The sequence below is a fragment of the Ovis canadensis genome, chromosome 2 (assembly GCF_042477335.2).
Source record: "Ovis canadensis isolate MfBH-ARS-UI-01 breed Bighorn chromosome 2, ARS-UI_OviCan_v2, whole genome shotgun sequence".
In the NCBI taxonomy this organism is placed as follows: domain Eukaryota; kingdom Metazoa; phylum Chordata; class Mammalia; order Artiodactyla; family Bovidae; genus Ovis; species Ovis canadensis.
In genome coordinates, this window is record NC_091246.1 from 210,357,681 (window position 1) to 210,385,643 (window position 27,963).

General features: G+C 38.4%; 2 protein-coding genes across 13 annotated transcripts in view; one reads left to right on the forward strand and one right to left on the reverse strand.

The window, feature by feature from the left end:
* WDR12 (WD repeat domain 12) lies at window positions 1–27,041 on the reverse strand. Of its 8 annotated transcripts, none has more exons than XM_069578057.1 (14): window positions 26,873–27,041; window positions 24,740–24,787; window positions 20,246–20,340; window positions 17,895–17,989; window positions 16,923–17,029; window positions 15,898–16,013; window positions 15,142–15,296; window positions 13,851–13,896; window positions 11,584–11,669; window positions 3,110–3,250; window positions 2,839–2,944; window positions 2,075–2,207; window positions 1,142–1,214; window positions 1–344 (listed from the first exon to the last, which is right to left on the reverse strand). In XM_069578057.1, the coding sequence occupies exons 2-14, from the start codon at window positions 24,778–24,780 to the stop codon at window positions 267–269; spliced, it is 1,272 nt and encodes a 423-aa protein (XP_069434158.1). In that variant the 5' UTR covers window positions 24,781–24,787; window positions 26,873–27,041; the 3' UTR covers window positions 1–266. The 8 variants fall into 8 exon arrangements, with proteins under 8 accessions (XP_069434158.1, XP_069434154.1, XP_069434152.1 ...); XM_069578053.1 differs by lacking the exon at window positions 26,873–27,041 and adding an exon at window positions 25,447–25,927; XM_069578051.1 differs by lacking the exon at window positions 26,873–27,041 and adding an exon at window positions 24,991–25,846.
* The window catches only part of CARF (calcium responsive transcription factor), a 75,351-nt gene continuing 72,895 nt past the window's right edge, over window positions 25,508–27,963 (forward strand). For all 5 annotated transcript variants that reach the window (XM_069578043.1, XM_069578039.1, XM_069578038.1 and 2 more), the window contains exon 1: window positions 25,508–25,631. The gene's annotated coding sequence lies outside the window, so the exon portion shown is untranslated. The remainder of the gene's footprint in view (window positions 25,632–27,963) is intronic.

Below are 27,963 nucleotides of genomic sequence, written 5' to 3' on the forward strand. Positions count from 1 at the left end.
TTTAGAAGAAAAATTAAAAACTCAGTTTAATTTCAAAGGTTTTCATAAGGTAGAGAATGCAGGCCATGTTTTATATTTAATAAACACAACTGTTGTATAATAAATACAAAATAAAAAGACAGTGATAACACTATCATCAAGGGGGAAACAGTACATTAACTTTAATCTAAAAGGCTGCTTCCTGTATCTGTCTTGGTGTTAGCTGAGTATTCTCTATTGATTTTATTTACAGAAGGAATCTCTGTAGTCAGATTTATCTTTCACTTTCATGCCCCCACATGGGAAGTTGTAGGTGAATATCTGTAGGAATACAATTTATTGTCTGCTCCTCCACTCAGAAGTAACTGCATAAAGCGAGAGGGGAAAAAACAAACACAGAAGTAAATACAATTATATCATATGATAGCTAAACCTAATTATCAGTAGATATTCTGATTACAGAAAGAATTACAGATAAGCAATTAACCTGCATTGACAGTTAATACTCAGATGGGCCAATTGCATCAAATTTCACTACTATAGCACACACACACACACACATATACACACACTATATTAACACTTTAAAAGTGATGATTTTAATTTGGCTAAGGCATAATATGCTATCATACTTTCTATGAAGCTTTTGCTAAGGAATCTTAATAAAATTAAAAGTTTGAAGGGTAATATAGTTTTACCCATTTAAGAAAATTGTTTGTAAAGAACAGCACATTAATTGTTTATAGATAAGTGGGTATTCCAGATTTTTCAAATAGCCCTAGGACCTGTATTTAGAAAGAGTTCTTAGGCAATAAAAAACCTAAATTGTAATTAAGTACCTTTTATAATATAGCCATATTTGTAATATTTTTCTAAGTAGGAAATACTTTGACACAATTAATCTGAAGCAGCAAGTTTACGGATGTAAAAATTTTATTAAAAATACTCAAGAAAAAAAACTGCTTCAAAATATTCAAATTTTTCTACTCCTAATAGTAAAGGATACTTTTTTCTTCTTTAAATGATGAGATTTTATGAGTATTAACTTAGAATACAGAATTATAAATATCAGATACATTGAAACTAATAACTATGAATACAAACAATAAATTTAATCTAATAATATAGTTTCCTCTCTATCAAATAACTGATAAATTCTTACCCCTGAGTCTGTCCAGTCTACACTCAGAACTTTGTCTTCATGAGCAGCCAGATCATAGAGAGGAGCCTTACAACTAAAGATGAAAATATTAACATGTTATATGCATTTCATAGTATTAAACAAATATATGTGCATAATCACTTACACGCTTCTGAAAATTTTAGTTTGCCATCCTTGTCCCAATAACCATTTAATCTTAAAATTCTGAGTGTTTTCTTGACTGTCTCTCCCTGTATCATTAACAGATTATGGGTTTGGTTATTGCCTCTCCATTCTACTTGTAGAAATATGTAAATAAATTATATATACATTCTCTTGGAGGCCCTTTGCATATATTATTATTGTAGCCCTAACTAAAGAAAGGAATCTGTAAATTTTTATCTTTAAAAAGTATATATTTTTATTTATGCATGGGGATGACCCAGAGAGATGTTATGGGGAGGGAGGTGGGAGGGGGGTTCATGTTTGGGAACACATGTAAGAATTAAAGATCTTAAAATTAAAAAAATAAAAAAATAAAAAAAAATGTATATATTTTTATTTAATTTCCTATTAACCTAATTTCTAATTTGATCAGTTTCATTCATTTAGGCCACTTGCCTTCCAATTCTGTGTCATATTAAGGCTCAGGATTCTTTTTTGCTATTTTATGTAACGAGGTGAGAAAGATGGATTTCATAAACTTGTGTATTTTTTTTTTTGGCAAAAGATAAAACTATCACAAATTCATCCAGAATGCAAAAGATAACATATTGAGAAAATTCCTTTGATCCTGGCCTTTCTTTTTGATACCAATTATGTATCATTTCAGGGCATATGACCAAGAACATGTTTTTCACTGTTCTGCTTTTGGATAGTTATTTCAGTGTTCATTTTCTTTGTATTCAACAGGCAATTGATATACTTCTTTTATTAATCATAAACAGGAATTACCTTCTGGTATCCCACAGCTTAACCATGTTATCTAAAGAACCAGAAATGAGCTGCTGTTCATGGGTAGGAGACCACTTTACTGATGTTACCCAACCTGTATGTGAGGTTAGGGACAGCGACACCAAAGAACCATCTGAACAAAACAAAACAGATAACGATTATTAAATTTTAGAAAAGAGAAGTAGGCAGAACAGCTCCCTCGCCCCCCACATCAAATTTCTAGAAAATTATCTTTCAAAGGTCCGTCTAGTCAAGGCTATGGTTTTTCCTGTGGTCATGTATGGATGTGAAAGTAGCACTGTGAAGAAAGCTGAGCACTGAACTGATGCTTTTGAACTGTGGTGTTGGAGAGTCCCTTGGACTGCAAGGAGATCCAACCAGTCCATCCTAAAGGAGATCAGTCCTGGGTGTTCTTTGGAAGGACTGATGCTAAAGCTGAAACTCCAATACTTTGGCCACCTCATGCAAAGAGTTGACTCACTGGAAAAGACTCTGATGCTGGGAGGGATTGGGGGCAGGAGGAGAAGGGGATGACAGAGGATGAGATGGCTGGATGGCATCACCGACTCGATGGACATGAGTTTGCGTGAACTCTGGGAGTTGGTGATGGACAGGGAGGCCTGGTGTGCTGCAATTCATGGGGTCGCAAAGAGTTGGACACGACTGAGCGACTGAACTGAACTGATCTTTCATATACAGCTCTAGTGAGAAGAGACATTGATGTTATTCACCCATGTTTTCTCCTGGAGATTTACATAACTCACCTTTAGTTCGGGGATCCCACAGTCTGATATGCCTATCTGTACTTCCAGATGCTAAACGTTTACAAAGTGGAGAATAGGAGATACAATTAAACACTTTATTTCCTGTCTGGGAAGCAGAAAAAAAAAGGAAAGAACATGTAACCAGAGTAGGCTAAAAGTGATCATCTCCTAGAAGTTTACCACTTAAAAGCTCAAAGTTAAAATAAGTAAATTTTTAATTAAAAAAAAAAAAAAAGCTCTATCAGAGAAGCACTGAATTTGTAACTCTTACCAAAGTTGACTTTAGACTGCCAGACTCAACATCCCATACTTTAATCGTGTGGTCCCAAGACGCACTGCAGATTTCTTCAGCATCTGACCACAGAACTGAGGAAATGGCTTCCTTGTGGCCAGAGAGGGTCACAATGGGAGTCTAGAAATGAAAAGACACCCAAAAGGGAAAGCATTTTCAGTTCAGAGTGATCAAAAAATAATAGTAGCTATTACTTCTGAAACCCATATGCCAGATATTTTGTCAGGTGCATTAGCCCTCCTGTCCTGCCCTATTTCATCTTTACAGCAACCCTCTAAGAGACACTTCAGTTGAGAAAGATAACTTGCCCAAGGTCATGCTGCTTAAAGAAGGCAGATTTGAGTTTGAACCCAAATATTACTCCAAAATTTGTAGTCTTTCCACAAGATTCTGTTGCTACTCCATCTGCTCTACTTTTCATTTTCAGGGATATTAATATTGACACTAAAGTTTCCCAGTTGACAAACATGTCACATGTGGAAGCTAGGAGGAAAAGCCCTGAGGGCAGAAAGATGTAGGTTTGAGTTAACGTGCTGCCATTTTCTACATGACTCTTCCAGGTTTATTAATTTCAATAAGTTGTTCTCACCGCCTCATTTCTTCAGCATCCAATCTTTAAATAATATTCCTGGTTCATTTATTAAAACTCCAAAATCTCTAACGTCCCTCTCAAATTAAAATCCTCAAATGAGGTAAGGTGTCTGTATTAAACACAAGGAAAATGTAAAACAAAGAGGGAAAGAGCTCTGAAATGAGGGATACTTTTTTAACTGTTACATTTCACTTCCTTACATGTTAAGGGAATTACAAAGGTCCAGAAAGAAAAACAAATTTTAGCCTTTCCAGGCCACATACAGTCTCTTCTACATATTCCTCTTTGTTTTTAAAGCCTGTTAAAATGTAAAAATCCCTCAGCTCTCTATAGCACAAAAATAGGCCAGAGTGAAGCTCCTGTTGGGCTATTTGCCACCTCCTGGACCAAATGATCCCTAAAATCTCTTTTCCAGCTCTAAAATTTTCCTGAAAGAGGTAAAGCAACCTGATAGAGAAGTGAGGAACAGGGCAGCCTCTGTTGTGATCCAAAACAAAAGTAAGGTAACATAGAGATAATCAGAGATTCTAGGATAGGAAATGACATGTAAAATGATGGGTAGACTTAAATGAATAAGCAATTCCATTCCTAGGTATGGAATTGGAATTGAAAAATGAAGACTTTTCAAGAAAAATGGAAACTTAGGTTCATACAAAACACTGCCCACAAGTGTTTCTAGCAGTTTTATTCATAACTGTCAAACCAGAAACAACCCAAATATCCTTCAACTGGTGAATGATTAAACCAACTGTTGTACAATATATCCATACAATAGAATGCTACTCAGAATTTGAAAGGAATATAAACCATGACATGGTGCTTCCCTGGTGGCTCAGACAGTAAAGAATCTGCCTGCAATGTGGGAGACTTGGGTTCGATCCCTCGGCTGGGAAGATCTCCTGGAGGAGGGCTTGGCAACCTGCTCCAGTAGCCTTGCCTAGAGAATCCCTATGGACAGAGTAGCCTGGTGGGCTACAGACCATGGGGTTGCAAAGAGTTGGACACTACTGAGCGACAAGGCACAGCACAAACCATGATATACCCAATAACTTGGATGAATCTTTGTTGTTCCCCTCAAATATATTATTGTGTGGGGGGAAAAAAACCCTTGATGCGAAAGGCTACATACTGTGTGATCCTACTTATATGATATTCTAAAAAAATTCTAGGAATGAAGATTTGATAGTAGTTGTTAAGAGTATATAAATAGAAAAGGTTGACTACAAATGGGCAAAATGAGTTTTAGGGGATGGCAAACTGTTCCATATCTTGAATATGTATTAGTTACATATTATATGTATTTACCAAAACTCAAAAGCTGTACACCAAAAAGAGTGAATTTTCTTGTTTTTGTTGTTTAGTTGCTAAGTTGTATCTGCCTCTGTGAACCCATGGACTGTAGCCGCCAGGCTCCTCCATCTATGGGATTTCTCAAGCAAGAATACTGAAATGGATTGCCATTTTCTTCAACAGGGGATCTTCCTGACCCAGGGACTGAACTAGTGTCTCCTGTATTGGCAGGCAGATTCTTCACTGCTGAGCCACCAAGGATGTAAATTTTTTTTAAAAAGAGGTAGAAAAGTCAACTTTGGCACTGTTAACTGCAAACAAACTTCAGTATAATGAAAGTGAAAGTGCCACAGTGGTGTCCGGCCCTTTGCAACCCCGTGCCCTAAACAGTCCAAGGAATTCTCAGGCCAGAATACTGGAGTGGGTATGCCGGGAGCCAGAGTGAGGAATCCCACCCGTGACAAGGTCATGCGGCAGAGATCTGATGGGCAAGGTCGAGTCAGATCTCAGGTTTCCCCCCTGGTATTTCCTGAGTGTGTACCCCCCAAAATAAGAACATGCCTGCCTGGAAAAAGTCATCTCAAGGCTTTAGTCTTCTGCATTTGAAAGGGTGTTTCAATCCAAAAACCCTTCTGATGGCTTTTTAGCCTGCCTGCAGGACTCGTATAGCTGCGCATGTGATTGTTTGAGGCCTCCTGACCGCAGGAGGCACAGGAAGCTTAAAACATCCTAGGAACGTAGGGGCTTCCGAGGAGTCAAAATCATTAGAATAGGACTGATTAAAGGTTTCATTTGTTGAGCCAATACTTGCTGCCAAATGTTCACACCTTTTACTTGTTGATATAGTTGGTATATAGAAAAAACAAGTAGCAACATTAGATCTTTGAGTTAAGTACCTTCTTTGTTATAACCCACTGCGCCTTTGTTCTATAGAGATGTAACTTTAGTGCTTTAAGGAGATGCAGATTAAAGAAAAACACTTCAGGGGAAACGAGATTAACATTCATTAAGGAAGAGAGCCAAAAAGTGTTAACAAGCCTCTTGGCCAAGATAATGTAAATCACCTGAGACCTTTTGTATACAAAAAGATATACAGAAAGAGTCTGGGCTGCTAACGCTGCATAATTTTGTATTACCCATTGATCTCTCTGTATAATCAAATGTATAAAAGGCCTTGAAGGACAATAGAGTGGGGCCAGTCATTGGAAGGACTGGTTTCCCCCGTGTCTCCTCTTTACTCTAATTTCAGGCTGAATTCCTTTGGAACGTGGAGGCTCACCAAGTCTACTTACTTGTCCCGGCTTTTAAGATCCGTAAGAGAGAGAGCCCAAGGCGCCGGCGGCCTAAGGTAGACGGTGCAAGTTCCTTGTCTGGAACTTTATTGGTTTTCCACGTAAACCAAGTTAATCAGCCTCTTTTCTCCACTTAATTTTCCTACTATACTATTTCTTCCTAATCTAATCGTATGTTAATAAATAAATAAGTTTTTCCCTCGCCAACGCCGTCCCCGCTTCGAATTCCCTGGATCCACCGGGGCTGGACCCTGGCATGGGTAGCCTTTCCCTTCTATATTCAGTAGAATAATACTGGAGAAAAGCCATTTTGAGAAAAAATGTAGAAAAAACCCTATTATATGTTAATGTATTAATATGAAACAAATGACCATTAAATGAACTGACTGAGAGTGTTATTCGTGTTAAGAGAAGTCAAATACTAGAAAGAAATCTAGAGAGAAGACAACTATTTTTGAAATTTGTCTTATTTTAGTCTTCACAACCCAACTTTTCCTATTATTTCTGATTTTCACTTCAAATAGCTCTTCTAGTTTTTCTCTGCATTCACAATTTGGCTAACTGGTACAAGGGTCCTAGCTTTTTGGCTTCTCTTAGCTTTTGACATGCCTTCTTCACTAAGCTTAATCATTTCCAGCTTTTGATTTAAAATGTGAGACATGAGACACTGCCTTTCCCTTCAACACCTAGAGTCCACTATGGTGGTTTTTAACTGGCCTGATTTCAATATTATCGAATCTCAGGAATAGGGAGGCCCAAGGAGGGAGACAGAAATGGGGGAGGACTTGTCGGTGGAGCAGTCAGGACATACACATTTACTGATTAAGTTCACTGTCTTACAGAGGTATGGTTCATGGCACGCCAAAGCAATTACAATGGTAACTTAAAAGACCACTGATCAGGACTTCCCTGGTGATGCAATGCATAGCAATTTGCCTGCCAATGCAGGAGACGTGGGTTTGATCCCTAGTCTGGGAAGATGCCACATGCTGCAGAGCAGCTAAGCCCGTGCGCCACAACTACTGAGCCTGCGTGCTGCAACTACTGAAGCCTGTTCACCTACAGCCTGTGCTCCACAACAGGAGAAGCCCCTGCAGGCACAGTCAAGAGTAGCCCTCTGCTTGTCGCAACTGGAGAAAGCCTGCTCAGCAACAAAGACCCAGGGTAACCATAAATAAATAAATAAAATTCTATAATAAAAAAAGATCACAGATCACAATAATAATAATTTAAAAGTCTGAGGACTTCTCATGGTGGTCCAGTGGTTAAGGACAGTGAAGGACAGGAAAGCCTGGCATGCTGCAGTCCATGAGGTTGCAAAGAGTCAGGCATGACTGATCGACTGAACAACCAGGGGTTAAGATGCTGCGCTTCCAATGCAGGGGTTGCGGATTGGATCCCTGGTCGGGGAACTAGGATCTCACATGCTGTTTGGTGTAGCCAAAAAACAAATACATTAATTTTTAAAAATGTCTGAGATATTATGAGATTTATTGATATCAAAGTGTGACACAGACATCAAGTGATGAATGCTGTTGGAAATATACCAACAAACCTGCTTGATACATAATTGCCACACAGCTTCAATTTATAAAAACATATTATCTGCAAAGTGCGATTAAAAATGAGCTATTGGAGAAGGCAATGGCAACCCACTCCAGTACTCTTGCCTGGAGAGTCCCAGGGACGAGGAAGCCTGGTGGGCTGCCATCTATGGGGTCACACAGAGTCGGACACGCCTGAGGCGACTTAGCAGCAGCAGCAGCAGCAGCAGCAGCATGCCTCTATATATGAAGTATAAAACTAGATGAAACTAATCTAAGTGATATAAGTCAGAAGAATGATCACTTTTAGGAGGCTACTGATTTCAAGGGAGCCTAGAGAGAGTCTTCTAGGAGGTGTTGCTAATTCTTGATGTTTTGCTTTGGATAGTGATTACTTGCGTATACACAACTAAAAATTCATTGAGCTGCATACTTCACTATATGTATGCCAAACTTTTAATTAATATAAAGGTTTTTTAAAAAGCTGCCTTAGGAGTAAAGAATTTTGATCATTCAATAAGTCTTTTTCTACTCAAGACATATTCTTTAAAGGTTGATCAGATATATGCATCAATAAATTGCCACTGGCACATTATCCAATTGATAAGGCATTTATAATTTTAATTTGTCCTATGAGAAAAATGATAAGGAAGCTGAGTTGCGAATCATTCCACTTGCAATTCAGCAGTCTGTGTTTAAATGTATAAATTGTAAATCACTACTTCCTATTGAAAACAGTAAGTGCTACTATTTATTGCAGTCTACCTGAGTTTGATGAATTATTTGTGATCATACTTTATTCCTCATTTTCAACAACTTTATAAGCTATCTTTTTATTGGTGACTATAAGAATTAAGGTGCAAATGTGTACCTAATTCACTCCATATCCATTAAAGCTGTGAGATAATGAAAGAAATATGATTTCCTACATCTGACTCAGTATTGTTCCTCTCATTAAGTATATTAATTCAGGGCAGATCATAATAAATATCCTTCTAAAGGAACAGAGCAAATATGAGTGAACTTTCTGAGTGTAATTTAATTGGATATACTAGTGAAATGACGGAATCAAAACTTCAGAACTCTTGATTTCTAGTGATTTAGGAGATGTACTAGAATTACATCTTTGATGTATGAAACATTAATATTATTACTACTTTTATTACAAGATATTGAATATAGTTTCCTGTCCTATACAGTTAAGACCTTGTTGTTATATATAGTAGTCGGCTAATCCTAAACTCCTAACGTGTCCCACCCCAACCACCACCTTTTCCCTTTTGGTAAACATAATTTTGTTTTTTACGTCTGTGAAACATTATCATTCAACAGTTAGGTAATGAGATACTTAACTTTGTGTAAGCTCTAACAATTAAAAGATCTTACTTTAAAATTCACCATGAGATCAAATAAGATAGCTAAATAACCTACCAACCTGTAAGCCTAGCTTTTTATTGTTGTTTAGTTGCCAAGTTATGTCCAACTCTTACAACCCCATGGACTACAGCACGGCAGGTCTCCCTGTCCCTCACCATCTCCCCGGAGCCCCGGAGCTTGCCCAAGTTCACGTCCATTGAATCAGTAATGCCATCCAGCTATCTCATTCTCTGTTGCTGTCTTCTCCTTCTGCCTTCAATCTTTCCTAGCATCAGGGTTTTTTCCAATGAGTTGGCTGTTTGCATCAGGTGGCGAAAGTATTGGAACTTCAGCTTCAGCATCAGTCCTTCCAATGAGTATTCAGGGGTGACTTAAGATTGACTGGTTTGATCTCCTTGTTGTCCACAGGACTTTCAAGAGTCTTCTCCAGCACCACAGTTCGAAAGCATCAATTCTTCAACCTTCCTTATGGTCCAGCTCTCATGTTCGTATATGACTACTGGAAAGACCATAGCCTTGACTATACAGACCCTTATCAGCAAAGTGATATCTTTGCTTTTCAACACACTGTCCACGTTTGTCATAGCTTTCCTGCCAAGAAGCAACCATCTTCTAATTTCATGGCTATAGGCACCATCTGCAGTGATTTTAGAGCTCAAGAAGAGGAAATCTGTCACTGCTTCCATATTTTCCCCTTCTGTTTGCCATGAACTGATGGGACTGGATGCCACAATCTCAGTTTTTTAATACTGAGTTTTAAGCCGGCTTTTTCAGTCTCTTTCTTCACCCTCATCAAGAGGCTCTTTAGTTCCTCTTTGCTTTCTGCCATTACTGTGGTATCATTCGCATATCTGAGGTTGTTGATATTTCTCCCAGCAATCTTGATTCCAGCTTGTAACTCATCCAGCCTGGCATTTTGAATGATGTGCTCTGCATGTAAGTTAAATAAACAGGGTGACAATAAACAGTTTGTTGTACTCCTTTCTCAATCCCGAATCAGTCATTTGTTCCATACAAGAATCTGTTACTTCTTGACCCGCATACAAGTTTCTCAGGAGACAGGTAAGATGGTCTGTTCCTATCTCTTTAAGAATTTCCCACAGTTTATTGTGATCCACACTGTCAGAGGCTTTAGTGTAGTCTATGAAACAGAGGTAGATATTTTTCTGGAATTCCCTTGCTTTCTCAATGATCCAGCAAATGTTGGTAATTTGATCTCTGAGGTCCCTCTGCCTTTTCTAAACGCAGCTTGAACACCTGAAGCTCTCAGTTCACGTACTGCTGAAGCCTAGCTTGAAGGATTTTTAGTATAATCTTACTAGCATGGGAAATGAGTGCAATTTTACAATAGTTTGAACATTCTTTAGTATTGCCTTTCTTGGGAGTTGGGATGAGGATTGACTTATTCCAGTCCTGTGGCCATTGCTGGGTTTTCCAAATTTCCTGACATACTGAGTGTAGCACTTTTATAGCATCATCTTTTAGGATTTTAAATAGCTCTGCTGGAATTCCATCACTTGCACTAGCTTTATTGGCAGTAGTGCTTCCTAAGGCCCACTTGATTTCACACTCTAGAATATCTGGCTCTAGGTGAGTGATCACACCCTCGTAGTTATCAGGGTTATTAAGATCTTTTTTGTACAGTTCTTCTGTGTGTTCTTGTCATCTCTTCTTGATGCCTTATGCTTCTATTAGGTCTTTACCATTTTTGTCCTTTATTGTACCCATGCCCATCTTCAGATGAAATGTTACTTTGATATTTCCAGTTTTCCTGAAGAGATCTCTAATTGTTCCCCTTCTATTGTTTTCCTCTATTTCTTTGCACTGTTCATTGAAAAAGGCCTTCTTGCCTCTGCTGTTCTCGGAACTCTGCATTTAGTTGGGTGTAACTTTCCCTTTCTCCCTTGCTTTTTTGCTTCTCTTCTTTCCCCTGCTATACACAACCACTTTGCCTTCTTACATTTTTCTTTGGGATGGTTTTGTTTGCTGCCTCCTGTACAATATTACAAACTTCTGGCCACAGTTCTTCAGGCGCTCTGTTTACAAGATCTGCTCCCCTGAATAAAGTGATGAGGCATGCCGTGCAGGGCCATCCAAGATAGACAGGTCATACTGGAGAGTTGTGACAAAATGTGATCCACTGAAGGAGGGAATGGCAAACCACTCCTGTATACTTCCCGTGAGAACCTCATGAACAGTGTAAAAAGCTTAATGTCATTATATTCAGTGACTCAAAATGCAGCAGTTTCATAATAAAAATTTAGTAATCTACTAAAAGAAAGTCTAATTATGGTTGAAGTACCAAGACAAAAGGAAACTAAGTATAGTAAAGTACCGTCAGTTCTCATGAATACTTACCCTTGTTAGTCCCAACTGCTCTGTTTTCTGTTTCTTTCTTGGTCGATTTGTGGATTCTTCCATTTCATCTTCTTCATCTGTAGGAACTATATCATAGAGAAGTAGATATGATAAGTTTAAAATTTAAAGTAAATATTAATTACAGACAATCTCAAAGGATTCTTATATTTCTGGGCATATACTTCATGTTATCTCAACTGGTTAGGAATGAATATATATTTTTTTATTTTGGTTAATGGAAAATCCTATCTAAAAACAATACATTGGTTACCAATCTTCCAAAAGGAGAAAGCAAAAAATAAAGTACATTAAAATCCTAAAATCTAACCAGTTTGGTATCTTATAAAGATTATCATTATCAACCTTCATCAGTTACCAGATCTATGAAAAGTTGCTTACTACTTTAGTTGTAGGAGAGTTTTGACAAGAGTGTATTTAAAGGGAATGATATGGTAAATAAACATGTTAAAAGGACATACATTCCAGCCGTCTTTATTTTTCTTGACTACTTCACTTTTATTTTTACTGCATTAAAAAAAATTAATTTTATGTATTTATTTTTGGCTGTGCTGGGTCTTCACTGCTGCATGGCCTTTCCTCTAGCTGCAGTGAGCAGAGGCACTCTCTGGTTGCAGTGCCAGGCTCTCGGGTGTGCGGGCTCATAAGTTCAGCCCCTGGGCTCTAGAGCACAGGCTCAATAGCTGTGATCCATGGGCTTAGCTGCTCTGCAGCATGTGGAATCTTCCCAGACAGGGATCAAACCCACGTATCTCCTGCACTGGCAGGTGGATTCTTTACCACTGAGCCACATGGCAAGACCTATTTCACTTTTCTATCAATAAATTAAAAGTGTTTCATAGTTTTATTAAAAAAACAAAAACAAAAACAAAAAACTTTGCTATCCAGCATTTGGCTAGGTAGGAAACCCAGATAAACAAACCATAGAGCTTAATGTTTTCTAACTGTTTATAAATGTCATGTGCTTTTCCCAGAATGACTATAAGCATCTTAAGGGTAACTATTCATTTATATGTCATCTACCCAGCACTATCAAAAAGTATTTCACAAAGGAAAAATTCCTCCATAAACGTTTTGCCTCAAAACTGCTTGTTTTAATGAATTTTGGGAAAAAAACTAAAATGGGTTTGTATTTCCTGCCATCTTACACATAATTATTTAAAACTGTTTAGGCTTTTCTTGATTATCTTCCGCTCCCGACTTCTACTCTGTGAACTGAATTTAGGGTGGGGATGGCAGTTTAGTCTCCAAGTCGTGTCTGACTCTTGCGACCCCATGGACTGTAGCCCGCCAGGCTCCTCTGTCCATGGGATTCTCCATGCAAGGATACTAGAATGGGTTGCCTTTTCCTTCTCCAGGGAATCTTCCTGACCCAGGAATCGAACCTGGGTCTCCTTCATTGCAGGAAGATTCTTTACCAACTGAGCTATGAGGGAAATTGTGCAGTAGTAATAGAGCAATTTCCTCAAAAGTTAGCAGAGGTATTCTGTTAACCTGTGCAAGAAATAGTTCTGTACTACTATTCTTTAAAACATATGTGGGTTTTTCCCCTTCTTTTCTTCCAGAAGTGTCTTCTTACTATTATCAAGGAACCTTCCTTGAGCCCCCCTTTCCCTCTAATTGTTCCTTCTATTTTTTCAAAGTAAGAAAGTTGAGTAAAATTGTATTAAAAAAATTATTTAAACTAAGCCACCTTAACTAAGAAATTTCTCTAATACTAAAGTATCAATATGACTCAGAAGATTAGTTATTTCCAGGTTTCTGAATAAGGGAACTCTGAGAACTAAGGTAGTTAAGTCCCACTGCACCAGACGTGTTACTGATACTTGCAGGGATTCAGTGACACTACCCAATAAATAAGGGAGTGGTGGGGCAGAAAGACAGAAATTACTAATTTTTCTCTCTACTATAGTACTTTGTTTTGGGCTTCCCAGGTGGAAACAGTGGTAAAGAACCCACCTGCCAAGACTTCGGTTTGATCCCTGGGTCAGGAAGATACCCTGCAGGAAGGCATGACAACCCACTCCAGTATTCTTGCCTGGAGAATCCCATTTACATTCTGGCGGGCTACAGTCCATGGGTACAAACAGTCGGACATGATTGAAGCAATTTAGCCTGTATATAGTACTTTGTGACCCAAAAGCCATGGTCCAATTTTTATGGCAAATTATGGGCTAAAAAAGTATTTTTTACATTGTAATTCTTAAAATACCACTAATAAGAGAAAGTAGAAAAAATATTTCATTTACCTGTAGACCAAATCTTTAGCATCTTATCCCAGGAGCCACTGCAAAACTAAAAAAATGAAGGGAAAAACAGAATGAAATATAATCCATCATATTATTTGCCTTTTTTCCCCCTGCTATTTAACTTGAAACCTTTACTTTGCCATGAAATCCTTACGACTATGGCATCATCTTTCTGCTTGTCTTCCTAGTCTCTGGGAAGTTGTATCCTCAATCTCACGGCAGTTTAAAGAACTACCATTCTTACGGGGCCTGTACCCTGGTCACGGTTGCTTAGATCAGGGTGGGCCACTGACCGACGCTGTGCCAATAAGTCTCTTCCTCCTTCAGAGCCTGTTTTGGGAAAACTTGTGTTCTAGAGAGTTGAAGTTATTCATTTCCCAGAGACAGTACGGGGTGTAAAACCTGGGAATACTGAAGGCTAGGTTTTATTGCCATGTACGGAAACCGGTTTGAGGTGAGAAAATGAAGTCAATATGGGGAAACAAGAGAAGGAGGCGGTATGCCACATGCAAGCTTCTACTCCACTAGTTTGAAAACGATCATCACCCTGCTCATGATGTGATTCATCACTCCTTCCTTAGATCTTTTAAGCTAAAAAATTTCAGGATGAGTTTCTGTCTCTTATAGCCAAGAGACAGGGAACAGCTAATTCACTTAAAGTTCGACTCAACAACATGTAAACCTTCATTATGGCTCAGAATGAATACACATCAATCTTTGAATGCAGAAATGTCCTCTACTATGCTAACTGGCAAAGAACTATTGAAGAAACAGTCTTAAATCTAGAATACGTAATTGTGGTTTGAAGAATTTTCAGATGAAGAGTTTATAACCCCTCTTAAGTAAAAACTGTGTTGCCCTCACGGTTTGTTTTAACTTTTACCATTCTGTCATACAGAGTAGATCAGCAATAATTGTAAAACAACCTCGATTAACACCAGCTTTAGTGTATGCCAAGCCTTAGGTGATCAGCTAGACATTTTCAACTGATGACAGCACTATGAGTAGTTGAAGGACTGAAAATGGAAGGTTACACAAAGAAATTACTTGTTTACTTGAGTTCTTAAAATTTCTGCAGTTTATATAAAATTCCAAACCAAAGATACCTAGAGTGAGGGAATGACTCTTGATATGTCTAATCATATGAGTATTTACTTCTGGTTTGAAATCATATTCTTCAGCTGTTATAAAAGTAGGCGAATCACAGTGACTTTATGAAGAAAAGAACTTACTCGCACAAGAATCTCAAATTCTAACTCAACACAGTACTACTAACACAATAGCTACTTACTTTGGTTCCTGTGCTGTCCACAGCTATGGAATCCACACTGCCAGCATGACCCCTGCAGCAGTGCAGAGCCTTCACCTTGTTCCTTTCCACGTTCCACTCCCATAAGAGAATAGTCTGATCCATAGAGGCACTCAGTAGTAGACAAGACAAATTGTCTTAAGAAAGGAGAACACAAGAAACAAATTAGTAGAAAAATTTTACAGTGTTCTAAAATAAAAATTTTTTTTTACAGTGTTCTGAAACTAAAGAAATAAGTTTTTTTGTTGTTGTTGAGAAAGATGTTAAAAATGTAAAAGACCTCATATAGCCACCTTTGGGAAAAAAGCTAGCTTATGGTAAAAAGGGAAGATTCCTCAAAAATACTATAGGGATTTCCTTGCTGGTCCAGTGTGTTAAAACCCTGCAGTTCCACTGCAGGGGGTGCAGGTTTGATCCTTGGTCAGAGACCTAAGATCCTGCATGCCATGTGGAGCAGGCCAAAAAAAAACACAAAACTATAAAAAAGATATGCATTTAACACACTCACTATTAACTTGAAAATGTATATTACAAGACATAATTTTAGGATTCACTTCTACTGATTCACGGATTTTTAGAAAATATGTCTTTTCTTAAACACTGGGTATTTTAAAGTCCCCATAATAACTAAGGCATGAGACATTTCCTATCCTGTCCCAATTCTGCCCCAGTATTGAAAATGGCTTATTTCCAATTCCCTATCTAGGATTCCTCTCAGTGTAGGCAAAGAGTCCTAACCTTTTTTCACCCAGGCCACATCTTTTACAACATCTGTATGTCCCACAATTGTCATTATTGATTTTCCTTCCAAGGACCAGATCCGAGAAGTCTTATCATAAGAACCAGTCAAGATCCTATAAGGAGGAAAAAAAAAAAGTCCTATGAAATACAAAAAGCACCTTTTTCAAACCCTGAAATCAATTTTATTTCTAAAGCAATGATAAAGTAAACCTTGCAAATTATATTTTCTAACCTTTAATATAAAGATTAAGACTTCAAAACACACTAGAATAAATGTTACATTTGGCTTTTCCCCTTCCTAAAAATAAAAATATAATCGACAAACTGTAAATATCATTTTTATTATTGTTGTAAAATACTACCACTCCCAGGGAAGCTAAGCAAATTGTTTGACAAGCCTAATAGTCCTTTGTATTTAACCAGTGAAAACCATTAAATAGAAAACCAGTAGAACCATTTAAAGTAAAAAGTAAAACCAATAAAAACATAACTATGTAATAACTCTGGGGAGACATTTTCATTGAATGCAGACTCCTACTACGATCCATTATTGACGTGTTTTTCTACAAGTAAGGCCAGTAGGGTTTTGCTCTAAACCCAGTCACACCTTCTGATTCCAATCTGCTCTTTTCAGCCCTAAAATAGCATGACTTGCATCTTCAGGGTAGTAGGTTAGCAGATCTGTGGCTAGAATAGGTTTTTTCCCCCCTCTATGAAACAAGTTATATTCTTAGTCTTAAAAAGCAACATAATCAAATAAATGCCCTAAGAGACACAACATATTCAGAAGATAAGTGTCACTATGACATCTTGAGACAGAAAAGAAAACCTATTAATAGGCATATTTCTTCTTGACTATACTAAATTTAAAGGTCTTTGGCATGGTGACGAGATATATATGTGTGTGTGTGTGTGTGTGTATATAAATATATATATATATAAATTACTTTCACAAAGAACAGGCAATCAAAGAAAAATATTCACATATTACATTTAAAACAAGAACATTCATCTGGCAATACCATTCCTCTGTCCCTTCGATTGCACTGATCCAGTCATCATGGAACATGCATTGTTCCGGCTGAGGGGCAGTGTACTTCTCCACGTACTCTAGTTCCACAACTTCTTCCTAGTCACAGAGAAAAAGCAGAAATCCATCAGGTGGTGCAGTTTTTAAATAGTACATTATGAAAATAAAGGAGCCCCAGTTTACCTCCTTCATATAATTCCTCTTCCAAATCCAAAAATTTTGGAGCCATATAGAAAGTGAAAAACTTTATTTGACCTAACAGTATGCTAACAGTAATATTAACAAATATTAATGATCTTGGAAAACTTATGCTTAAAGTGGAAAAAAAGAATATAAGAAACTATAAAATCATAAAGCATACAATTTAATGGATACAGAACTTCTCTTTAAGAGGATGAAAAAATTCTGGGAATGGACAATGGTGATGGTTGCATAGCATTGGGAATGTACTTAATGAATTGTACACTTAAAAATGGTTAAAAGATAAATTTTATGTATATGTTAATTACAGTTTCAAAAATTGCCACCTTAATTATAAAAGCAATTATAATTTATTTTTTAAATTATAAAAGCAATAATAAGGTAAGTTTGACAATTAGAGGAAGAGGGCAATCACTAAAAATCACATAAACCCAACCCACAAGCTTATATATATGTACAATCATTTTATACACCTTTACTAGTAGTAAACATATTTGCTTAATATGTTTCTTGATAACTTCACAAACATGAAATTATCTTTCCATATTCATTTATCTGCGTTCTTTGAATAATTTTCTTCTCTTAGAAGAAAAGAAAAGATTTAAAAATTGAACGTACAGAAACTGAGGTTCAAATTTTTAGGAAAAAACAATAATCAAAAGGCTCTTGGTTGCTGTAGATTCAGGTTGATTCTAAATGGAGTTTTCCTACATTATCTGGTAATACCTTCAGTAAAATAGAGCAGGTAAACATTTGAACTTACTGATGAGATGTTTTCCAGTTCCATGTGTTTGAACAAGGGCATTCGTAGAAACTGGCCCTTGATGAGGAAATCAAACTCCACATGTTTGTGGAACTCTACAGAATATACGTAATAAAATTATCAGTGTTAGGACCTGAAGTGGTATTGGCAGACATAAATGAGAGACCCCAAAACAAACAGGTACCTATTATCCCAGTGTGGCCTCCAAGTTTCCCTAGACTTTCCCCATGGTACAACAGGACCATGTATTCCATATTATGTGATTTTAAAGAACAGAAATACTTTGCTCTGTTGGTATTAATATTTTTCCTGTGGATAGTATCACCATTCTGAGTAAAGAAAACCTTTGTATTCTATGAAAAATCCCAAAATACCCAAAAGTAGAAATAACATAATGAATCTTCATTTGAATCTTTTGTCAACTCATGGACAATCACCTGTACTCCTCCTCCTCCTCTCCTGCTGGTTTATTTAAAACCGAAACTCAGAAATGATATAATTTCATCTGTAAATGCTTCAGTATGTATCTCTAAAATATAAAGACTTTTAAAAAGTCACAGTGTTAAAAATTAAAAATTATTTCTCTTAATATCATAAAGCCAGACAATGTTCGCATTTCCTTGTTTTGTAAGTGTCTTTTTACAGTGAGTTTTTTTAGAATTGGCATCCAAAGTCCTCACATTATATCTGATTAATATCTTTAACAGTTCTCCATCCTTCTTTTCCTCTGCCTTTTATTTACTGAAGAAATTGGGTCTAATACTCACACACTGGCTTTGGTTGTTTAAATCTCCAAGGTATCCCTTAACATGTTTCTCTACCACCTACATACAACCTGTACATTAGGCAGACCTAAATGCCTGATTAGACTTTGGGTTTACTTTTGGCAAAATATTTACACACAGTATTTTTTCCTATTGTATCACATTAGGAAGCACCCGGGGGCTTCCCAGGTGGTGCAGGTAGTAAAGAACCTGCCTGCCAACGCAGGAGACATAAGAGACATGGGCTTGATCCCGGGGTTGGGAAGATCCCTTGGAGAAGGGCATGGCAACCCACTCCAGTATTCTTGTCTGGAGAATCCCATGGACAAAGGAGTCTGGCAGTCCAAGTCCACAGGGTCACAAACAGTCAGACACGACTGAAGCGTCTTTGCACACAAGCATGAAGCACGCTACTTCACTGTGACTCTTTTTACGATATTAAATTATCTCTGAGTTCAGAGGCTGTCAGTCTGTTCCCATCCATCCCAATGTTCTTTGTTAGCCTTTTACCTAATAAATGGCTTTAGTCGCTACTGATAATCAGTTCTTAAATCCATCACTTCATCTGGAGTTACGAAATGCTAAAAATTCTTCATTCTATCTGATTTATTAGCTATACTCTTTTTTAAAGAATTCTCCGTCTCTCTGTCTTGTTACTTTTTAAAAATCTGCATCACAGAATTAACAGAACGAACTTATGCTTACTGGCGGGAAGGGATAGTTAGAGACTTTGGGATGGACGTGTACATACTGCTATGTTTAAAATGAATAACCAACAAAGAGATATTGTACAGCACATGGAACTCTACTCAACTCTACCTGGCAGTCTGGATGAAAGGGGAGTTTGTGGGAGAATGGATACATGTATATGTGCAGCTGAGTCTCTGTGGTTCCCCTAAAGCTATCATAACATTGTTAATTGGCTACACCCCACTACAAAATAAAGTTTTTTAAAAAAAATCTGAATCATTTGCATCTTCAACTCGAAAGCAATAACACAGTTATTCGATTTATACAAAAAGATATATGAATGTTCTTCTACAATTTAGAAAACTATACAAATATTTGCTTGAGTGCTCAGTTGTGTCCAACTTTTACTTGGGTAACAACAAAACCATGTACTCGTATTACAAAGCCTCTATTCCAAGAAAATAATTCTTATTCTAGTTTGAAAGAGTTTTTCAGCGAGCAGGATATATGACATCTTTGAAATGATGTCTGATGATTCTATTCATCAGAATCTCTATATTATATCCATGATGAAAATGATAGGAAATGCTATACAAATATCTCTGTATCAAGAACTTTTACCCTAAAAATCTTTATTCCTAAATCTCAACCATCTTCTCTCCATATTGCCTTAAAAGTAGATTGAACTGATTTTTTCTGCTAAAAACTTATTTAAAACATTTTTCAAAGTTATCATGTAGGAGAGAAATTATATGTTATAATTTATAAATTTTACCATTATAAAATGCATGCAGTATTATAGAATAATGTCCCCAAAGGGCTATAAATAACAATGTGATGTACTTTATTTAGTTAAGTCATTTTGCCCTCTCCTAACTTTTCATGGTATATACCTACCATTTTTGGCCTCCAACAATTTATTGATGATGTTACTAAGGTCAGCAATTTCAGAGGCTGCAGGTATGGAGAAGGGAACATCATCTACCGCATATCTACAAAAAGGAAATGATACATCAAGTCTACAAATATTTTAACAAATGTGCATTTATTCATTCAACAAACATTTACTGGGTATCTAATACATGCCAGACATTTTGCTACATGGGGTTAGCAAAAAATGAATTAACCTGTGGTCTCTGTACTTGAAAAGGGTTTATAAATAAACAAATACAAGGAAGCTGTGTAAGAACGATGTAATAAGTAATACATAAAATGAGAGAAAAGGAAGCAGTAGGGTATTTCAACCAGAGAAAAGGAGGATGAGAGAGCAGAGTCTGAAAGGATGTATAAAAAAAGAAAAACACTCTTACACTACACATAGAAAAGTAAGTTTTCCCTGGCTGACGCGGGGGAAGACAGAAAGAAAGGGTGCAAAAAAGCAGCATACACAAATAAAAAGCTAAGTCATTAAACTGCCCAACCAACCTATTCCAAAGTGTTATTTTACTCTAGACAGTGACCAAGGACAAGGCTAACAAGATGTGCATGGATTGGCTTGGATGCTGTATGCAGTACTTTTGACTTCTTTCCTTAGGCAATGAGGAACCACTGTCTAAATCAAATAACAAACATCATCAAAATTTTGTTTCGTTAGATCTCTCTGGGGCAGCACTGTAGTGACTAGATTAGAGGCACCCACAACAGGAGGCAGATCAGAAACTCTTGTAAGAGAGAATGGGAGAAAATTCTTGCAAATCACATATCTGACAAAGAACATGCATCTGGAACATATAAAGAACATTTCTAACTCAATAATAAAGACAACCCTATTTTTAAAATGGGCAAAGGATCAAAATAGATATTTCTCCAGAGAAAACATACAAATGACCAACAGGCACATGAAAAGTTGAGCACTGTTAGTCACCAAGAAATGCAAATCAAACCACAAGGAGTTATCACTTCATACCCACCAGGATGTTTACAATAAGAAAGACAAGATATTAAGTGTTGGTGAGTAAATGGAGAAACACTTATTCATTGCTGGCAGGAATGTAAAATGGTACGATTGCTTTGGAAAAATCTGGCAGTTCTTCAAAAAGTTAAACATGGAATTAAAACTTGACTCAGTCCTAAGTACATACCCAAGAAAAATAAACACATATGTTCACACAAAAACTTGTGCACAAATAGTTCACATTACCACTATTCTTAATAGCCCAAATAGGTGAAAGCAACCTAGAAGTCCATCAACTGAACAATGAAAATAAAATGTGGTATAGCCACACAATGGAGTATTATCATCTGTAAAAAGGAATGAAGCACAACATGGACAAGGCTTGAAAAGCACCACACTAAGTGAAAGGAGCCAGTCACAAAGGACCACATATTATATCACCCCATTTATAGGAAATGTTAGAGACAAAAATTGAATAAGTGACTGCCCTGGGCTGGGGGTATTTGGAAATTTTTGGAAGGGTGGGGGGGAAACGGTAACAACAGCAAAAGAGTGATGAAAAATGTTCTAAAATTTTCTGTGGTGATGGTTGCACAATTCTACAAATATACTCAAAATTAGTGAATTGAACACTTCAAATGTGTAACATCTACTATACGTGAATTACAGGTTAATAGTTGTCACAAAAACCAAAACCAAAAACGTCTCCATAATGTCTAAATTACGGCTTTATTTGTGCAGAATGTAAAAGAGGTTTAGGTAGAACTTACAGGGCTCATCAAATCTATAAGAAATCTCTTTCTGCAGCAAAGGGAGTTGGGGGAAGAGGCTTCAAATCTTGTTAAAATGTAGATTCTAAATCAGTAGATCTGAGGTAAAGTCTGAGATTGTGCTTTTGCTAACCAGCTCCCAAGTGACGCTGGCCTTCAAACTATACTTTTTTGAGTAGTAAGGCTATGGATATATATTTACCATGTTGAAAAAAGTAAGGACTTATTTAGGTTCTCCAAAAGGTATCCAAACCTAGAAACTGGAAGTGTTGGTTTACTGTTTTGGTCAGTAAGATGGGGGTGGCGGAGGGGGAGAGAAGCATAATTCACACACTTATACATGAACATACATGCATATGTAAATTATATGCATCAGTTCAGTTCAGTCGCTGAGTTGTGTCCGACTCTTTGTGACCCCGTGGACTGCAACACACCAGGCCTCCCTGTCAATCACTAATTCTCAGAGTTTACTCAAATTCATGTCCATTCCGTTGATGATGTCATCCAACCATCTCATCCTCTGTCGTCCCCTTCTCCTACTGCCTTCAATCTTTCTCAGCATCAGTCTTCAAATGAGTCAGCTCTTCGAATCAGGTGGCCAAACGATTGGAGTTTCAGCTTCAGCATCAGTCCTTCCAATGAATATTCAGGACTGATTTCCTTTAGGATGGACTGGTTGGATCTCCTTGCCGTCCAAGGGACTCTCAAGAGTCTTCTCCAACACCACAGTTCAAAAGCATCAATTCTTTGGCGCTCAGCTTTCTTTATAGTCCAACTCTCACATCCATACATGACTACCATATGGAAAAACCATAGGCTTGACTAGACGAACCTTTGTTGGCAAAGTAATGTCTCTGTTTTTTAATATGCTCTCTAGGTTGGTCATAACTTTTCTTCTGAGGAGTAAGTGTCTTTAAATTTCATGGCTGCAGTCACTATCTGCAGTGATCTTGGAGCCCCCAAAAATAGTCTGCCATTGTTTCCACTGTTTCCCCTTCTATTTGCCATGAAGTGATGGCAAATCTCAAAAAACTAAGAGCATGGCGTCCGGTCCTATCACTTCACGGCAAATTATATGCATATACATGAATAAATCTACTTTCCCCCTTCATTTTACTGATCAGAACATACTATATAAAAGGGAGAGGAAAGAAGTTTAATTTCTAGATTTTGTTAACTTTTGGGGAAATCTAAATATATAAACAAACACATATACACACATTTGGCATTTATCCATTTATCACAGCAATTTAAATAGAGTTGCAGTTGCTCTAGTATTTCTTAAAATTTTGTGTGAATCAACAATAATCTCCATAAACCTGTTAATTAGAAAAAATACAGCAGTCATGCTATTGCATCACCTATTCCTTTAGAACTATTTAGACTAAGTATATATACTCATCTGTATTGATAATACAATTCATATATGCTGTATGCAACAGTACAAGAGGTGTGAGTATGATTTACCAGGTCAATTCATAAAACTACAAACAAGGAATAAAACATGTAATCTTAATTGATGGGGAGTTTTTTAGTTTTTCAGTTCAGTTCAGTTTAGTTCAGTGGCTCAGTCCTGTCCGACTCTTTGCGACCCCATGAATGGCAGCACACCAAGCCTCCCTGTCCATCACCAACTCCCGGAGTTCACTCAGACTCGCATCCATCGAGTCACTGATGCCATCCAGCCATCTCATCCTCTGTCTTCCCCTTCTCCTCCTGCCCCCAATCCCTCCCAGCATCAGCGTCTTTTCCAATGAGTCAACTCTTTGCATGAGGTGGCCAAAGTACTGGAGTTTCAGCTTTAGCATCATTCCTTCCAAAGAAATCCCAGGGCTGATCTCCTTCAGAATGGACTGGCTGGATCTCCTTGCAGTTTTAGTTTTTAGCTGACATTAACTTGTTAATACAGCTTATATTTATTATTTATCATCAGTACCAGAAAAACTAGACAAACATTTGTTGACTCAATCAATCCAATTAGCATAACGTAGTCTCTACCATCAGGAGACTTACAATATAGCTGAAGAGACTAGGCAAACAAAAAGAAAAATTAATAGTGTAATATATGCCACAAAGCAGAATACAATTACGCTTCAAACGATTGCTATGTATCTGGGGACCATTTGTAAAACTGGTAAAATGTTCATATACATATACGTATACACATACGGGTGTGTATATATGTATACACACACATATAACATGCATACGTATATGTGTAGATATATGTATATAAATACCCAAAATTATAGCTGAATTGACCTCACACTCTTATCAAAAATCAGTTCTACCAACTCCCTATTGGGAGCTCCACCTTCTAGCGTGGTTTGGAAAAACATCATCTATCACCTACTTAAGAAAACGAAGTTCATGTTTTCAGACACCACCACTAGCCGCCAGACTCTAACGACATGGTCCGTCGTTCACTGCTCAGTTGCATAATGCACTTCATTCAGGAAGCAAACCTGAACCCCTTCAGGTCTCTCTACCCTTACAATTCAAATTATATACAGCCTGAGAAGCTAGGCAGGAACGATGGGAGAGAAGTCCTCGCAAGGTACCGCAGAAAACGCGCTGAAGCGACGAATCCAGTCAAAAAGGGAACAGGTAAATTGACGGCAAAGACAACCAGGCATGCACAAGGAAGAGGTCCTACGAAAGAATTCCGGGGGCCCGGGGCGGGGGAGGGGAGGGAGTGAGGAAGGGAGAGAGAGTACGCTCACTTACTTCTTGTTGTCAGTGAAGAAGCGTGTCTGGAGCTGAGCCATGGCGTACCTAGAGAAACGTATGAGTAACAATCAGACAATCGGCACTCTGGTCTTTCAGTACTACAAAAACGGGGATCTCAAAATGAGGCTGCACGTGTCAGAGAAAAGATGCAGTCGATCCCAGGGCTTCCGCTTTCTTTCCCCGGGCCTCAGCCAGAAGGCACCACGAGGCTGCCCTTCCTCAAGATCCAGCCCATAAACATCAACTACCTATTCCTAGAGTAGGAATCGTCGATTAGTGAGGCATAGTTTTAAAGGCGTCGCGTCTCTTCAATTTTTTTTGTATTTAAAAAAATATATATATTTAAGCTTGCGATCGATTATGGAGATAGAAAGAGGCCCGTTTCAAACCGACTTCTCTCCGTTTGAAATGTTAACAGGCTATCCTTAGTCGCGATAATTCAGACACAGCTCTTAGATACTACGACTCCCAGAAAGCAGCGCTTCTCAGATGATATAGCCACTGGGAATTGTAGTCTTTTTTACCACGCTGCCCTCAGGCTATCTTCTTTGCATTAAACCTTCCCGACTCCAGGCAACGACCTATTATATTTCCTCGGCCTTCAGCTTTAATTTGCTATAGTCTTTCCGGGTTTAATTTCTCAAGCATACTCCCAATCAAGACTCTCAGTCTACCGAGATTTTTCTAGGGCTCCAGCTACTAGCCTCAGGCTTTAGATCCAGGTGAGAGGCGGGGATACGGGGAAAAAAAAAAAAAGAACCAATCAGGAAGGAAACACGCGACGGTGGCTGATCAGGATCTTTTCTAAAGCGGCTGCGCTGCGCGCTCCCGGTGGCCGCGGCTGCGCACTGTACTGGTCTCCATGGCGCGGCCTCGGAACCAAGACGAGGTTGAGTAGACTCGTTTTGAATTTTCTCCCCTCTGCTCCAACACTTTGTGGACTTCCCTTCTCGCCCTCTAGGGCGCTCTGCGGCGGCGGGACTGGGGAAGACGGAGGTTTGGTAGAGCTGTCTACGCCGGCGGGCGAGACGCTACCTCCCAACCCGCTCCCCCCCCCCCCGCCCTTTCTTTCTGCTGCCTCCTCCTCCTGTCACCTCCTGACCCGCCGGGTCCCTGAGCAAGCGCCAGCCCCCGCCCCCGGGAGCCGCGGGCCTCAGCGGCGTCTTCCGGGCCCCGCCTCGGGCCGTGTTCGGGGCTCCACCTGAAGAGGCCTATTGCTCCCCTCCCCGCCCCCGCCCGGATGGGGGCCCCGGACCCGGGACAGGCAGGCTGGAGGAGATCCGAGTTAGGTGTGAGGAGGGCTGCCGAGCCTCAGTACGCACTGGCACGGAAGAGGAGGACAGGACCCCTGGGCGGGAGCGCCCACTGTGTGGTCCTTTGCGCGGCCCCGCTTTTCAGGGTTCTTTTTTCTGTTTATGACATCCTTTATACCTTCCTTAGGCTTCCCTGGTCGCTCAGAGGGTAAAGCGTCTGCCTACAATGCGGGAGACCCAGGTTCAATCCCTGGGTGGGGAAGATCCCCTGGAGAAGGAAATGGGAACCCACTCCAGTACGCTTGCCTGGAAAATTCCATGGACGGAGGAGCCTGGTAGGCTACAGTCCATGGGATCGCAGAGAGTCGGACACGACTGAGCGACTTTCACTTTTATACCTTCCTTATGGAAGGCGAAAGGCGTCCTCCCACACCTTCTCCCTGCGCTTTTTTTTTTTTTCAACTTTTTTTGGTCTTGACATCCAGACGCCTATATCTTATTCTCAAACGGTCCAGAGAACTATTCTAATGGAATGTAGTTGTTTTTCTGAGGGAGGATGGATGGAGAGATACTATCCAGCTCTCACAGTCGCTTTTTAAGGCGTTCGCCAGAAAAGCTTCAAGAGGGAGGCTTAAAAAGACAGCATTTTAGAGTAAGGCACAACTGGATTGCAAGATTGTGGGCAAAGCGGGCCGTGTGCAAGTGTAGACAACTGAAGCGTTCCTCTATTACGTTGCTTAAAGATGTACTACAAAAGACATATGGTGTTTAAGTCAACCATAGACTATGAGAAGGAATTTGAGCAATTATAAGCGAAAAATAATCAGTTAACAGAGCGCAGTGATAATGAAACTAGGAGTATTTTCAGTTTACTCACCTTCCTAGAGTGCAGGCTGTGGAACCTGAAGGCCTGGGTTTAATCCTGCCTCAGCTTATTTATGAACCTCTCTGTGCCACATCTTGGTCAGCAGTGAGATTAAGTGCCTCATAGTAGATGTCAACTATTCCATGGTTGTCCTTTATGTATTAGTTTAACTAGGAGCTCTGCGGATGTGAACAAATTAAGAAAGACTAGCCTCATGGTTAGAGGAATAAGAAGAGAAAACCTCTGTGCTAATGGGTCTAGAAAAGGACTGGGCTTGCAGATAGAAGCGGTGGCCATGTAACCACGTGATTCATTGTAATTGTGAGGGTTTGTATGCATTATCTAGACCACCTGAAACTTGAAACTCTCAATTGAAGTCTCGCAACGTAATACATAGTTTTGAATTTGGTGGAAGTAAAAAGAAATTTGACAACTTCAAACATCATTTGCCTTTAATCATAAGTGATTCTTTAGTTACAGTAGTAAAATTGTCTGAATTTAAAATCAGAACCTGAAATAAATCTTATAGGTTCTTCAGATAATTTTTAGTTGATAATATATTATTTGTTAAAATGCAGTTTTAAATGTGTAATCAGGTTAATTCATTTTTAGCTATCGATTTGAAATTTATCAAAATAAGAAAATACTATTGTGATACTCAATACAGGTTCATCCTAATTCGAATGAAAAATTTTTCTATGATCAGTAAGATACAGAACCTAAATATGTGCTTAATAAGATAAAACTTCAACTGGCAAAGTAGAATGTTGAATTCACTAAAATACACTTTTCATTTGACTGAGACCTTTAGTTAAGGGATACAGTATTATATCGCTTATATGGATATGTAAGGAGAGATATATATATATATATTATTTTTAGTTATGATAACACTTCTAGTTAAGGTGTTTCAAGATACCTGAACACCGAGTATGAGGGCTTTGGTTTTATTTCATCAGTGGCTTATGTGTCATATTTGGTGTTTCCTTTTTATAATACCTAGAGTAGTTAGTATTTTTACTTTTGAATGTTTTTCTTAACTGTATTAGAACATTAACTTCAAGCTTTTGGTTCTAATGATTTCCTACATGATTTGTTTACTA

Bases quoted from the DNA above. Each gene is read 5' to 3' on its own strand.
- WDR12 (XM_069578057.1), bottom strand. From the start codon at position 24,780: ATGGCTCAGCTCCAGACACGCTTCTTCACTGACAACAAGAA. The intron at 17,030-17,894 runs GTAAGTTCAAAT...CTCTGTGACTAG, and splicing joins AACTGGAAAACATCTCATCA to GAAGAAGTTGTGGAACTAGA. The intron at 1,215-2,074 runs GTAATTCCTGTT...TTTCATCTTTAG, and splicing joins AAGCTGTGGGATACCAGAAG to TTGTAAGGCTCCTCTCTATG.